We start from the raw sequence: 14,547 nt of genomic DNA on the forward strand, positions 1-14,547 counted from the left end.
AATTACTTGATACTCTTAACGCCTTCGCAAACTTTCAATCCCTTAAAAAAATATTAGGTTAGAATTTCACGCCTTCCTACAATATTAACAGTGATCAGTATTGAATTTAAATAAAGGAAACATTTCGTAGACCGACGGACAAATTATACGTTGATTAATAGTGAAGACTGCAAGTCTAATTCGCACCGCTTTACGGAACACGCTGTACATTTCCAGAAATGTCATGCAACTTTTACTCTCATTTTACAAAAATGATTGATAGCTTCCAACACCATTCACTTTCAATATTTGCGTATCCCGTTGTTAACGCGCGCCCGAACTCAAAATACGCGGAGCTGTTTTATAAATACGGCGCTCGAAAAATAAATTTGCCGAAATTATTATTGCAAGAAAGCCGCAAGGCGCACTTTTTCGTAATTCGCACCGTCGATAACTCGTATTTATCCAGAAGGAGCGAAACCTACAATTGATACATTGATAGGCAGAAGCACGGGAGAGGAAAGGAGGGAATGAAATGCGCGCGCTCTCATTCTAGCCATTTTGTCACAATATTAACCTTTTGTTGTGATGTGTCTATTTGCAATGAATTATATTATATACGAAATTAATTACCCCGTAAGTTTGCGGTGTTAACGTGTGATCTAAAAGCTGTGAGGTTTTGTGTGCGAGTATTGTGGGAGATTTGTTAAATAGGGAAGACGTTTAGTCGACGAAATTTATGGAATGTTTTTATGGAACATCATCGGCCGCCGCCGGACAGTTCAACCGTTGCTCAGCGACCGACTGCCATTTATTTATCGCGTCATTTCGTAATTACCAGGTGAGTTTTCTTTCTGTTGACGGTATTGTTGAAATTGCGCGTTTCGGGAGATTGTGATCGTGAGATTTGTACGTAGGTTTCATATGGGAATCGCGAGAAAAAGGTGGTAAATATTGTAGACGTTTATTATATCAAGATGGCTACCGACGGCATTTAGATCGTTCACCGAGTGGTACGTAACTGCGCGATTTTATGATTAAATGGAATTTCCTGTGCCCGATTTGGCATTTTTTGTAAAAAGTAATCGTAGAGGAGTGGTTTGTTTTATGTGTCATATTGCGAAATAGATGCGTTTCGTTTTTATGAAAGGATTTGTTTGATGGTCGCGGGCCGGCGGTTAGCAACCGAAGCGCGCGGGCCGAACCTCAGGTAGCTACCGCTGCCGCTTAAATGCAAACCAGGTGTCAATGCTCATTTTTTTCTTGTAGTGAGAATCATGTGCGAACCTGAGGACGTATCGCAGGCCGTGTGGTCTCGTTGGATTTTAGAGGCCATACGGAAGATACGTTCTCAGAAGCAACGACCCAGCGTTGAGAGGATTTGTCATGCGATTCGTCAACATCACAATTACCACGAAGACGTCGTCTCCGAGCATCTCGAAGCGGCCGTCAGAGATGGCACGGTCCTCAAGGTATTCAATAAAGGGCAAAGTTCCTATAAGGATCCCATGGGCTTACAAAATCGCACGCTCGTCATCGAGAAAGGGATGGAAATTACCAAAGTGATCGCGAAGGCGATTCGCGAATTGGGACAGCGCGAGGGATCGACGCTCAAATCCATCGAGAAGTACATAAGGCAATCTCACACCGTCGTCGAAAATCCCGAAACCGATCTAAAAACCGCGTTGAGAATGGCAGCGAAGCGCGCCGTCTCAAGAGGGTTAATTATTCAGGAGGGAAAGGCGTTTAAATATAATCACTCGAACAGTCCCACGGTTAGAAGGAGAATTGATTCGTCCACCACCCCTAAAAAACAACAGCTAGATCTGGACGAACCGCCGAGTCCCTCGGCTAAGGTAGGATATCCTTTTGTAATTATACACGGTCGCTCATCCAAAAACATGCTAATTACGCCGGCATTATCGCGGGTGTCGTATCTAACTGTTGTAATTCCCTCTCATAATTAGCATCAAAACAAAACCCCCACCCTCGTTCACCCATATTATACACGGCGTCACTCAAATTAACTTTTGCCGCTTAAGGAAATAAATACCCAAAGCGTAAAATTAAAGACATACAGCGTGTTCCATTTGTGCGCATTTATGATGTTCATGTTTTTGCAACCACCAACGTTATTAGGCACTTATAACCAGGGGTGGATTTACACATAGACTGATACAGCGCCATAAAAACAGGAACGATATTGACGAATATAACTCCTAGCGAATCTATGGCCCTACTTTTTCTGCTATTTGGTTTGTTATGGTGTCGAGGGTTGCACCAAGAAAGGAATTTTTTGCACCAGTTACGAAACCAGTTATAGCGAAAAATATTGCTTTCTGATCCTTGATCGTTTTGGACCAGAGAGATCCAAAATCGTAATTTATACCTCAGTTTGATTGAGAAGACGGTTAAACGATATGACAGAAAAAACAAATTGGCTCTGTTGGTGGCGCTAATTATTATCTGGGGCCATTATTAAGCGGCAGAGCATAGCGAGTCGATGGTGTCAGTCTGTGAACAAGGTAACTGGCAAACGCTTGGGCCGAACCGGTTCAAACTTTGCACAGTTGACCTATATGCCACATGTAACGGGTCAAATCCAATGACATCGCTCTGCCGCTTTTCTGTATATGCTCCCTTATAAAAGCAAATTGAAATCGCGCGTTAAAAATGGTTTACGCATGCGCAGCCCATAACTTTCTTATTTATGGACCACTTTTTATGAAATTTTAACTGAAGATGAAGAAATAAACTCCGCATGCGCAGACCCAATTTTCTTATTTAGGGACGGATTCTACCAAATCTATACAGGGCGTCCCAAATTCAAGGGTGACCATTGCGATCTCGGAAACCATAAGATGTGCGAAGTCGGTTAAATAGAGACAAAGTTGCGCATTTTAGGGCCGAATCTAACCGTGTGTTTAGAAACTGAAACAATCCGAATATTTAGACAGTTGGATTATAAAACCGAAACTTCTTTTAAATTGACAATTTTTTATTGCAACTTTTCCTCTACGAGCAGGCATGGTTACGTTTCGATTTTTTTGGCCATCATCAACTTTCTTTTTTTAAACTCGTACCTGCATTTTGTATTTTATATTTTGAAAAAATTCGTCATCCTGAAAAATACAGGCATCACACTTGCTTAGTTTCTAAACGCTACCACCATAAAGATGACAATAACGCAAAATTTGCACAAAAATATAAATAATCATTTTTAATGTTTAATAACTAAGCAAGCGTGATACATGCATTTTTTCAGTAGAGCTTTTTCAACATATAAAATAAAGACGCAGGTCCGTATTTAAAAAAATGAGTTGATGAGGTCCCATAAAACCGAAATGTCGGACTAAAAATCTAGTTATCTTAACTTGTAAGCGAAAACCAGTCGAAGTGATTTGTTTTCAAAATCTCTTCAGTCGCAAAAAGTAAATTAGTGAATTTTTTCCGGTTATTTGCGAACGTATTCCGAACTCCTTCACTTTCTAAGCAACGTTAGATGAAGCCCAAACATTTGATAGATAATGTACTTTAGAATTTCGTAGAATTTTTCGAGGAATTTTCCAAAAGATGTTTAGAATTTGAATTTTATAGTTTTGAAATTTTGTTCTATACACACATATACACACAATTAAAATTTTCTGGCATTTTAAGAATTTTAGAATTATAGTGAAATATAATATAATATAATAAATATAATTGAAGTGGTTTACCCTCGGGGAAAAATCACTGTACAATTTTTATGTACACTACTAGCATTTTATAGAATTTTCTAGATTCTTTTGAATTTTTTAGAAATTTTAATTTTCTAGAATTTTTTTAAAAGTGCTAAGAATTTTTTAGCACTACTCTTGAATGTTCTAGAATTTTTTTGATATATTTTCCATGCACACACACGCCTTCCATATGTGAACGGAAAGGAGAATGTGTATTAGCGCGCGGCTAAATGTCTTACGCACATATCACTTAAAGGTCAATTTCGTAGGTATAATAATTTACGGAATGGTTATGGAAAGGATATGGTATGGAAACGTTATGTATAGTGAGAATCAGCCTTAAACGTTTCGTTTGATTATTGTCCCTAGTCTTAAGTATAACGAGCAGATGTCCAAATCATTGAGTCTGCAATTTGTTAGGGAGACGTCTAAACGACTTATTTCAATATCCAAGAAGTGAATTTGGTGCAGGTTTTTTTCCACGACTATTTTGATGTAGAGTTGTAAAAACTGTTATTTATGCGCTGATTATTTATCTTCATGTGCGTCCTGATCTAACAAGCGCAACTCTCGATCCTGCGTCAATTTGCGCAAGATCTACATTGTGTTCAAAGAGAGGTTAGCAGCTCTGCTATTATTTTCCGAAGAGAAGATTTGATATCTTCAGTACCCGACCAGCTGTAGAAGGGATTTCCGGTTGACGAAGAAGTCAGAATCAAATCCTTTGACCCATAATTGAACTGAAGTTTAAACTAACATTGTACAACTGGGCCTTTGGGACAAACAACTGCAAATCACAGGCGACCTGACCAGAACAATTACGCCCATTACTTACGTTAGAATTGATGTTTGAAATTGCAATTAATTATAACTTAAGTCGCTTGATTTACTATATCCTAAATATTAGCCATATGGCTCATTTGTTAATGATAGAACCCGCCTATTAAATTATAAAGAACACGAAGGTTCTCAAAGAAAAGAAGCTGATATTAAAGTTGGTAAAATGGGTGCATTCGAGAATTCCACATACGGTCCGTGGCAGTTCGCGAGCGCCGATGGATACGTACCTTTAGACGAGGTAATGAAAGTAAGTTTTCGTGCGCCCTCAATAATCGACAAAAAAATTGCAAAACGATAACCACCATAATAAATTTCAAAACAGCTGTTTAATTTATTTATACTTTCAACAATGAAACACATTACGGTAGGTGGAAGTAAAAGTAAACCTCAAGTCACATTTACCATTCGCAAGGGTCGCATTTTATTTGCGCGCCCTTTAATTCCACCTAAACACCTTCTTTGTTGTGCTGTTTTACGACACGCAACGGGTTAGAAGGCGCATTTCCGTAAATTCCGTTTACCTTTTGGTGGGATCGATGGGCGATTGTAAAGTTGCGTAATAAAAGTGAAAAAAATACGAACAATAATAAATGGGAAAAACCATTACCGCTAGAATAGCTTTTGTGTGAATGATCAGGAGCGCCTATTTTTATCACTAAAATCTGTATCAATGTTGCAGAGCGGGAGGTCGTAACAGGTGATGCATTTAATAAAAATTACTGTTGGTTGCGAATACCATGATACAATCATTAATAAAAAGATACAATGCTAATTTTTACATGCTTCGTTTATACAGTGACTTCCGTCCGTGTGTCAGTCGCACAGCTTGAGATCTCGACGCGACGTAGAAAAATTGCGGTTCTTTTATTGAATATCAACAAAAAGAAAGAATGTGAGCAGTTACCCTTATTTTTGTACTTGACAAAACACGGTTATAAAAATAGGGGGTTTCTATAGTTTTTTCAATTCAATTTTTAATATTAGTTTTTGAATCCCTTTATTTATTTATAAAAAAAATATCACAGTCCACTATAGCGGAACCTCTTTGAAAAGAAAACCGTGCCCAATCTCATATCGTATGAATAGGGCTGCAAACGTCATTCATATATAAATTAACATGGTACATATACATTTTATATGGAATATACAGGATGAGTCGACGATTGCGTTGAGTTCGATTATTGTCGTACTGACAGATTTGTATGATGATATGGTACAATATTCTGCGCATTTTAAAAATATTTTGAATTATACAGGGTGCGATCACAAAGTTAAATTTTTGTATAAATTAAACGTTCTGTATTTGGTTACAAATTCCAATTCTACATGAAATTCTTCAAACATTTCAAATGCGTTTTTTTAGTCACAAAAAGGGGCAGCTTTGCCCCCATTTAACATACACTGTCTCTCTCACCGTTACGGAGATCCCAATGGCGAGCCACGAATTTGAACTACCCTATACATATGTCGTCTTTGAGCATTGTTGTTCGAATCGCAGGACCGACGGACATATGTGATAAAGTGACTGCTCGCTATTAAATGAACGTAAAAATCGAATATGGCGATGTCCTGTGTAACATCTCAACATCAACATTTAAAAAAATTCTGCATCGAGTGGGAATCGAACCCGAGCCGCCCGCGTAGCAAGCTACAACGATTAGAGATTAGACGAACGACGACGACGACGACTAGCATCTTAATAGGTATGGATAATGGATTTGTCGCTATAAAGAGGTACAGTAAATCAACTCCACGGTAAACTGCACAAGCGAAGGTAAACAAAACGCACAGTTCAATTCAAAATTGTTTGAGGGGATGGTTCAATGGATGACAAGTTGACAACATAGGTACTAAAATTTGACTCGATTTGATCGGGTGAGTCTTGAGTCTAGATATGTTTCCGCCTACAGTAGATTTTTATTTGGTTTAGTGGAGGGGGGGGGGTCTCCTTGGAGCCAATGAAAACATGTTCTGTCCTTTGTGTAGGAATTTTTTTCTGTTACAGTTTTTTTCACACGGTCGACATTTTGTTTTTTTTTCAAATTGCCACACAGGTTTTCAGACTATCGTTGGAAAGCTTATTTTACGGTGATTATGACTTGCGTAATAAAAAAACAGTTTTAATAAATCGATTTTTATAATGATGGGTACCTTGGACTGAAATTTACACAGATGGTACCACGACGGCACCATTTCGAAAGACGATGCTAAAATATTCTCTGTATGAGCCACACGTCGTAATGCGTAATGCACCTTAATATTACGTGCGATAGAAAAAGAGTTGCTGTCGAGTGAACTTTGGAATTTTTGTTTACATGATAAATCATAGTTAACTTCCAAAGGCGACTCGATGTCGATCCTTTTTTGATCGCCCGGTATAATCTTCGAATTGAATTAATTCGATATGTTCGAATAAGTTGCATTGAGTAGTAAGGTTTAAATCCTGTAAACTTTCTAGTTACCATTAATTTAGCTCTAATTGCCCTGTGAGCTTTCGATTTACTTTTACCTTTCAACGTGAACAAGCGCTCTTTCCTATATGCAAGCAATTGCCCATTTCACAAACTTTGCAATTTGTATTCAACGCATGCGATTATTTGCGATTACAAAATTACCTTGATCCGTTTGGGTTAAATATATCTTGTAATTACCAATTAAGTGCATACTCGAATCGATTAAGGATCTATCAAAAGTGAAATACATTATAAAATGTAATTAAAATGGTGCCAAATAAAATTGTCACTTACACGTAACCTACTTAATTTCTACATGAAACGATCGTTTGTGTAAATGAAAATGTATCTTCGCTTTTTACCACCCGTACATTAGTAAGGGAGGTATTGCATTGGGGTAAAAAATGACCTCCCACTTTTTTGCCTGAAATTCACGTTTTGAAGCACCAGGAATCCGAATCTCTATGCTATTGGCCTGTCTGTACTCTCATTTCCGGGTAAACTTATCAAGGGATAAAGTTTGGAACTTCAAAACACTTGTGGCGACGCGCCGCTTGCACATCTGGCAGCAAACTTGCTGCACTCTCATTGGTGAAAACAGCCAATCGATGAGGGCGTAGCGTTCCTAACCGCAAACGTTTAAAAGCAGAGCTTCGAACTCCTCAAAGACAAATTCGCTTTCGTTTCTTATCGCCGGTGACTAACCTAGATGGCGGCTGCTGGTGCCCCGATGTCTGGGATACTCGCTACACAATACGCCAAGTCTTTCAGTTGGAGAGTTAAACGAGCGGATAGACGTTTGAACTATTGACCCGCGTATTGACCCCACATTCAAAAGGATTTTTACTTGGAACGTACGAGTATATACCAAATTTCAAGACCCTAAGACCCTCAATTCGAAATTATCGTGACATACGAGTCTGTTCAATAATAAATGATTATTCTTTTTCCAGCATTTCCGAAATGTGTAATAGTACGCCATTGATAGAAATGGTAAAATTGCAATTAACATTTTTTAAATGTTTACCTTTATATATAAAACAAAGTCGTGTATGTTATACCACTTATAACTCATGAACGTTTGGACCGATTTTCATGATATCTGATTTGTTGATTTCGTCTCCGACACGAATTGCAAAATAAATATTAAAATATCGAAAAATAAACACCACAAAAATATATAGAAAATAAATTAAACAAATATAGCAAACGAGCTCCTGGGTATGGCTATAGCATGTGCAAAACCAAATTTTAAACCTGATGTTAGTTTTGCTTTTATTTAAAGTGTATATGTATGGAATTTCATTTAATTGCTTCCATAAATAAGAAAGTTCGCACTGGCGCTGGAAAATGGCGCTACATTTGCTTTTATTCCAAGTGGCTATGTATCAAATTTCATTTAAATGCCTCCATAAATAAGAAAGTTGGCACTGCGCATGCGCAAAACCAAATTTTGAAACTGGCGTTAAATTTGCTTTTATTCCAAGAGGCTATGTATCAAATTTCATTTAAATACCTTCATAAATAAGAAAGTTTGCAATTCGGTCTGTAAATGGTCGAGATGCGCAAAGGGCACTGTGAATGCTTATCGATTAGGATCAACTTTTGGAATTGTGTTTTGTCTAGCTAAAGCTATGCGCATATTGAATTTCATGCAATTCGGTTCATAACTAACGGAGATGTCAAAAGGGCCTACTTTATTTTTTGGGCTACATTGCCAATTCACGAACTCCGATCTACAAATTTGATAAAGAATCCATCTGCAAAATTTCATCGTAATCCGTCCATTCGTTTATGAGTTATCGTGCTAACGGACGGACGGACAGACACCGCAAAATTATAAACTCGCTAGGAGCTCGTTAATAAAGAGTAAATAAGAGCACTAATGGCAGTAATTCAATTGTTTTCAATCTTACCAACCGCCAAATTAAAAATTATCAGGTATTTGTTCTTCGCGATTCCGATTAACAGTAAATCACGTAATGTGTACTTGTGTAGTAACGGCCAATAAACACTTGTCGCATAAAAATACGCAATATTTCTAATAATTCGAAGTGCATTGAAATTTTACAATAAATCTTCAACATACTCTGAAAGGGTTTAAAATGTGCACAGTGTGATTCTACAACGAACTACTGTACCCGGTGCGTAATGAGATCACGTCCCTCCACTATTCATTTTGTATTAATTGCACCTATTAGTGCGCGACGGAGCCAGTTGCGTCCTACTGCAGACTCTAAAGTCAGTCATTTGCGCATAGCCTGCTGTAGCCGTGCCGGTACCAGTACAAAGCAAAATTAAGTACTTTGGATAGGATTATATGGAAATGTATCCGTATATACGAGGTTCGTCGGGTCTGATATTATCTATATAAACAAAAATGAATGTTTGTCTGTCTCTTATGCGTATCTTAAGTCGTTCTTCCGATTGCGATGAAACTTTGGGGAATGGTTTGACGTATGCCCACGAAAGTTTCTTAGTAAAACACTGTTCCAAATTCCCACGGAAACGGGAACAGAAAAAAACCAGGATTTTATATTTTACAGTAGGAAAGAGTCTTGACTAGGGGTGTGCGATATTGAAAAACTGATATCGAATATCGATATACCGATATATCAATAATACCGATACTTCTATATACACAGATCGTTACATCGATATACAGATATATATCGATATATCGAATAGCATCCTCGAATTGGTAATTCGAATCGATAACCATCTTAAGCGTTATGCTATTCGATATATCGGGATTTCCCCAAGGCGGTACGAAGTTCGCCGGGGCTACTAGTTATTTAATAACCATTCAGTTTGTATTGTTTCATTCCCATTCCATTTGAGTTCCAAAAGAAACGATAGCATAATTTATTTGTGTATGAAAATAAATCAAGTGGATTATCGTTAACTTAAAATCCTTGAAAGGGGAAATCTGCTAGAACTCGTCACTCGATTAGCAAAAACATAAGTTTGTTTGCAAATTCCAACTTGTGGTATATCTTAATTTACTTGAGTGTATTTGTTTATTAATTTACTTAAACGTAACATGGGATAATTGCCCAACGTTCCAAGTTACAAAGACAAAGATTTCTTAATATAATCGTATGATTATGAAAACACATATTTTGAGTAAAACTGTAAAACTATTCTTTACTTTCACCAAAATTGTTGAAGCTATGCCAGAACATATTAAGATGTTAAAATAACAACTACATGTATTATGGGTACTTATTTTTGTTTGTCCTATTTTTTATTGCCCTCTCGAAGTGCAATAAATTTGAATCCGTGAAGCAACTTTGTCTCGCTGGTTCACTTCCCTCAGACATTCGTTACTAAGGTCAACGCATACTGGCTCCCTCAAGCATGATATTTCCTAATTCGTTTAGCTGGCGCTATTAAAGTTGACAAAAACCGGATTTTACTCAATAACTGAAGACTTACAATGGATTTAATTTGCATTAAGGGATATGAATCACTTTCGTTTACCGCAAATCGATTTTCAATTCACCCAACGGTCATTTCAAAGTTACACTTAAAATAATAGAAAATTTGTTATTTTTGGATGCCTGTTAGATCATTAACTTGCACAAAACAAAGCGAAGCGCGAATTTACATATCGGATAAAAAATTTCTATATTAGTTTTGTTGAAATTTGCATTTTTCAGGTATTAAGCAGGGAGTGTCAAGGATTTGAATTTTATATGAAATCAATAAACTTTTAAAGGCAGTTGACTTTTTCATTGCGAATTGCTTGTGAAATTTACGGATACGTCTATACGTTCCTTCTTATTTTAAAAAAAAAAGGGGAGGATTCATAAGGACTTGCTAGTAAGCCCGTGCTTACGAAAACTTTTTAGTTGCCATTTCTGGCAAAACCGATTACACTTTTACTAACAAAGTGGGAAAATTCAATTCAAGTTTTTTGTATGAGATCTCGAACTTTCAGGCGGATGGACGAACGAGATTTGCGTAGGTATTAAGGTGGATTAGATTAGATGGATAGGAGGTGGCATAATCTTTGAGGTGGCTAAGAACTCTGCCATCTCGATGATTGTGATCAAACTAGGCATTGGACTTAGATTCGCTTTCAAGAATTCGCCCTCAAAATTGTCTCCTCTGTAATATTAGCCTCGGAAAACTCGCATCTGAAATATTCATCATCGGAAAATTGAGCCATGATATTGGAACGAAAATCTAATTACATACATGGTTTATTTATTTACAATTTAATTAGTAATGAATTTATAACAGTCTTCAAGTGGATTAATTTATCACAATTAATTACTATTATTTATCACTCAATATTTATAACATTACGTTTTATTTTTGTTTTTGGGCGTTTTTGTTAATTTCTAAATTTGTTACTTAGAGGACATTCAGATGTGTTATTTGTTATTTCAGTCAGATGTAGCTTTACAAGAATCTTCCAGCGGTCCCTCTTCTCCGGAAATTACTCAATATCCTCCTTCATTTTGCATGGGAACCCTTCTGAATGTTATCTTTCTATCAAAAATACGGAAGCGAACGACAACACCATCTGTCCATCACCACCCAAAATTTTGTAACAGTGACTCATTAACGCGAACTGTAGTCTGAATTTTATTTTTGTTAAAAAATGGGGAAGCGAGCGACAACAAATGGCTTCGAGGTACATGAAGGCACTTTTCACTTTTCATCACCAAAAATTTGGTAACGATTCAGGTCGAGTTGTCACATTGCTGTGTGCAATAACCCACAAAAACCTGCCCGCTAGCTCAAATAAATCAAAAATTGAAACTTATAATTTTTATTAACTCTTCTCGTACACCTCCGGCATTCGCCACCATAAAAAATCCGAATAATAACTCGAAATTAATAATTTAGGAAACTCAGTAACCTCAATTAACTTCCAAAGGAATCAATAACACAGTTTGTTTAATACCCGAGTAAAACATGAGATCGTACAATGAATTCAAATAAACACGCATCAGATCGTCAAGAAAAAAATCTGAAATAAGGACACAAGCCCGTTACATTTACCCCATACGCAGGTGGGCAACACAAATAAACAAAGAAAGTCCTAAAATTACATACTTACAGCCAATTACTTGAAAAAATTAGCGTATAAACACGTACACGCTTTTTTTTCCCCGTCGCAAACAACGGCCCTAGGCTAACAAGCTCCGTTTTTTTCTAATTTTTCAAGAACGCCACTTCCACAAAACCATCATACACCTCTTTCCACCAATTCATATATAACGCCAATAAGGAGCGCTTCCATTACATAATTATGCGCAAAAGAAAATTTGCACCTGTATCCTTTGTTATCGGGGCTGTTATCAATTATCTTTCAGTATAACAATCGCACAATGACCAAAATGCGTTCGACCAGATGTTCCTTAATTTAAACAAGAAATTATGCAATTAGAAACAATTCTAAGATAGCAAAATACACACTAAAATAACAAATTCTGATGAAATAAACAAATTCTGTGCTCATTTATAATGAAATCCTCCAGATTCGTACATACAGGGTGACCCGTTATTATCTTCGGTATTATTATACAAACACAACCTCAAATTAATAAGTGGGTTATTGAGAAAACAATAATGAAATAATTGACAATGAAACGGCAACAGTTGACAATTTAAATGCGAATAGCGTAATCTTAAAAAGAGATAACTACGGTGATTAAGCAAACTTACGTGATAATAAATCTCCAAATATATATCCTCCAAATTGGCAGAAAAAGTGCTAAACTCGATTCTAAAACGACTTCGAAGAATACATCACAACTAGTTAATCGCCAGAAATAATATTTAAAGATTTTGCAATTAGACTAGCATGGCCTTTATTAATACCACACTTCAAAGCCAGCTTCAAAGTGCCAAACCAAGAGTACCACAAATGTAGCGGAAACGAAAACCAATATGCGCAATCCACTCTCCTTTAACAATCCGCCAATCATAATTCGCCACGACGAAATACTATACAATTTGGAAAAAGACAGTGGTCCATGAACAAAAATTTCAGTCATACTCAACCAAAAATAATTTATAAGTAATCTTTGACAAAAGTAATGATCGCCAAATAGGTAAATTCTGCAACCAACATTTGGATATATTGTGCAACTTGGAAATGCGAACCAACAAATTCAGGTATCTCCTCCGATGTGATAGGCATGTTGGTTACTTATATTGCAAGAGTTTACCTATTAAGCGATCATTACTTTTGTCAATGACCGTACCTGTTAGAAACACTAATGTCCAAGAATTCATCTAAAATATAATAAAATAAGTTGGGGGTTATATTTTTGAGAAGAGAATTTAATATGGTATTTTTCCATATTAAAATTTACAGGGTGTTTCATTTAAAAAAATGAGTTAACTTTTACGATCACTTTACTTAGCCCCATACACAAAGTCGCAGATTATTCAACAATTGTTATAAAGTAACTTTTGTATAAAACATTTGTCTGTGTATCTTAAGCGAGCGAAAATTTTCAAATTTGGATTCTACCATTTCAAGTTTGACCCAAGAGGAGGCGATAGGCTTGTGGTAAGGACACAAACTTACAACACGAAGGTGTCGAGTTCAACTCCAGTCCAGTAAGTTAAACAAATGAATTAGTCTCAGAACTTTTTTTTCACGTTACAAAAGGTTTAATGAAAATAATAGAACAGGAACAAATTACATTATAAAAACGGGGTTTTAAAACATAATAAATTTCGTCAAAAGAATTACAAAAAAAGGTAAAGGTCCTAAAATACATTCGGCATTGCCTTTTTGAATTTCTATACTTATTCGTTGGTAAATAAACTGGGTTGAGGTTGAGTCTTTTACCAATTATTGCCGCTGTCATGATTTTGGCTTCATTTCCCCACGGACCCATGGTTTCTACAGCGAATCCATTAAAAATAAATGTAGGTTCTAAGGCAGCGTAAGTATTTTTTTTTCTCCAACCACCTGAATAAGACGCTATTTTGTGACAGTGTTCGGTACGTAAAATTGACGTTTTGCGGATTAATCGCTTTCACGATGGCAACTGTACAAAAAGTGGATACTTTTGGTCCTAGTACCAAAAAGAAATTGACCTTGAAAGTTGGCCAATGAAAAAATTACAATCACGGAGATATGTCACATTGACATCGTTTTACATTGCAGGTTGTAAGATATTTCTATACATACAAATCAAATATTTTTGCATATTCAATGCAAATAATGATGTTACCTATACGTATGTACATGTATTGAAAATGGTTTACGCTCGCTATTTTTATTTAAACCATGTGTAACGTAATTTACATATTCGATGAACGTAATTTTAATACGTATACAACTCGCCGTCGCGCGTAACGCCATCTACTTCAGACCCATTGCACTATTATCTGTCATTTTGAATTCAAAATTTGAAAAAGTTAATTGCAATTAATTTTAATTAAAAAACTGTATGGTAAGTTTTTTATTCCAATACAAAATATAACAATATTAATTGTGTATACAATAAAATGACTGAAACTGATAGCGACATGGATTGCACTCCGCCAGAGATTATAGAAACGGCAGAACATGCTACCTC

At 36.4% G+C, this 14,547-nt stretch overlaps 1 protein-coding gene across 4 annotated transcripts in view; it reads left to right on the forward strand.

Moving 5' to 3' along the window:
- The first annotated feature begins 539 nt into the window (after positions 1-539).
- LOC116179660 (histone acetyltransferase KAT6B-like) overlaps positions 540-14,547 on the forward strand; it is a 44,863-nt gene continuing 30,855 nt past the window's right edge. For 3 of the 4 annotated variants that reach the window (XR_004147012.1, XM_031499469.1, XM_031499471.1), the window contains exons 1-2: positions 540-820; positions 1,249-1,835. Coding sequence is in view for 3 of the 4 variants with exons in the window: in XM_031499469.1 (XP_031355329.1) it covers positions 1,257-1,835 (579 nt within the window). In the remaining variant the exon portion in view is untranslated. Of the gene's footprint in view, positions 821-896; positions 1,190-1,248; positions 1,836-14,547 lie in introns of all 4 variants that reach the window. The other variant, XM_031499470.1, reaches the window with a different exon arrangement.

The sequence above is a fragment of the Photinus pyralis genome, unplaced genomic scaffold (assembly GCF_008802855.1).
Source record: "Photinus pyralis isolate 1611_PpyrPB1 unplaced genomic scaffold, Ppyr1.3 Ppyr1.4_LG8, whole genome shotgun sequence".
NCBI classification, from domain to species: domain Eukaryota; kingdom Metazoa; phylum Arthropoda; class Insecta; order Coleoptera; family Lampyridae; genus Photinus; species Photinus pyralis.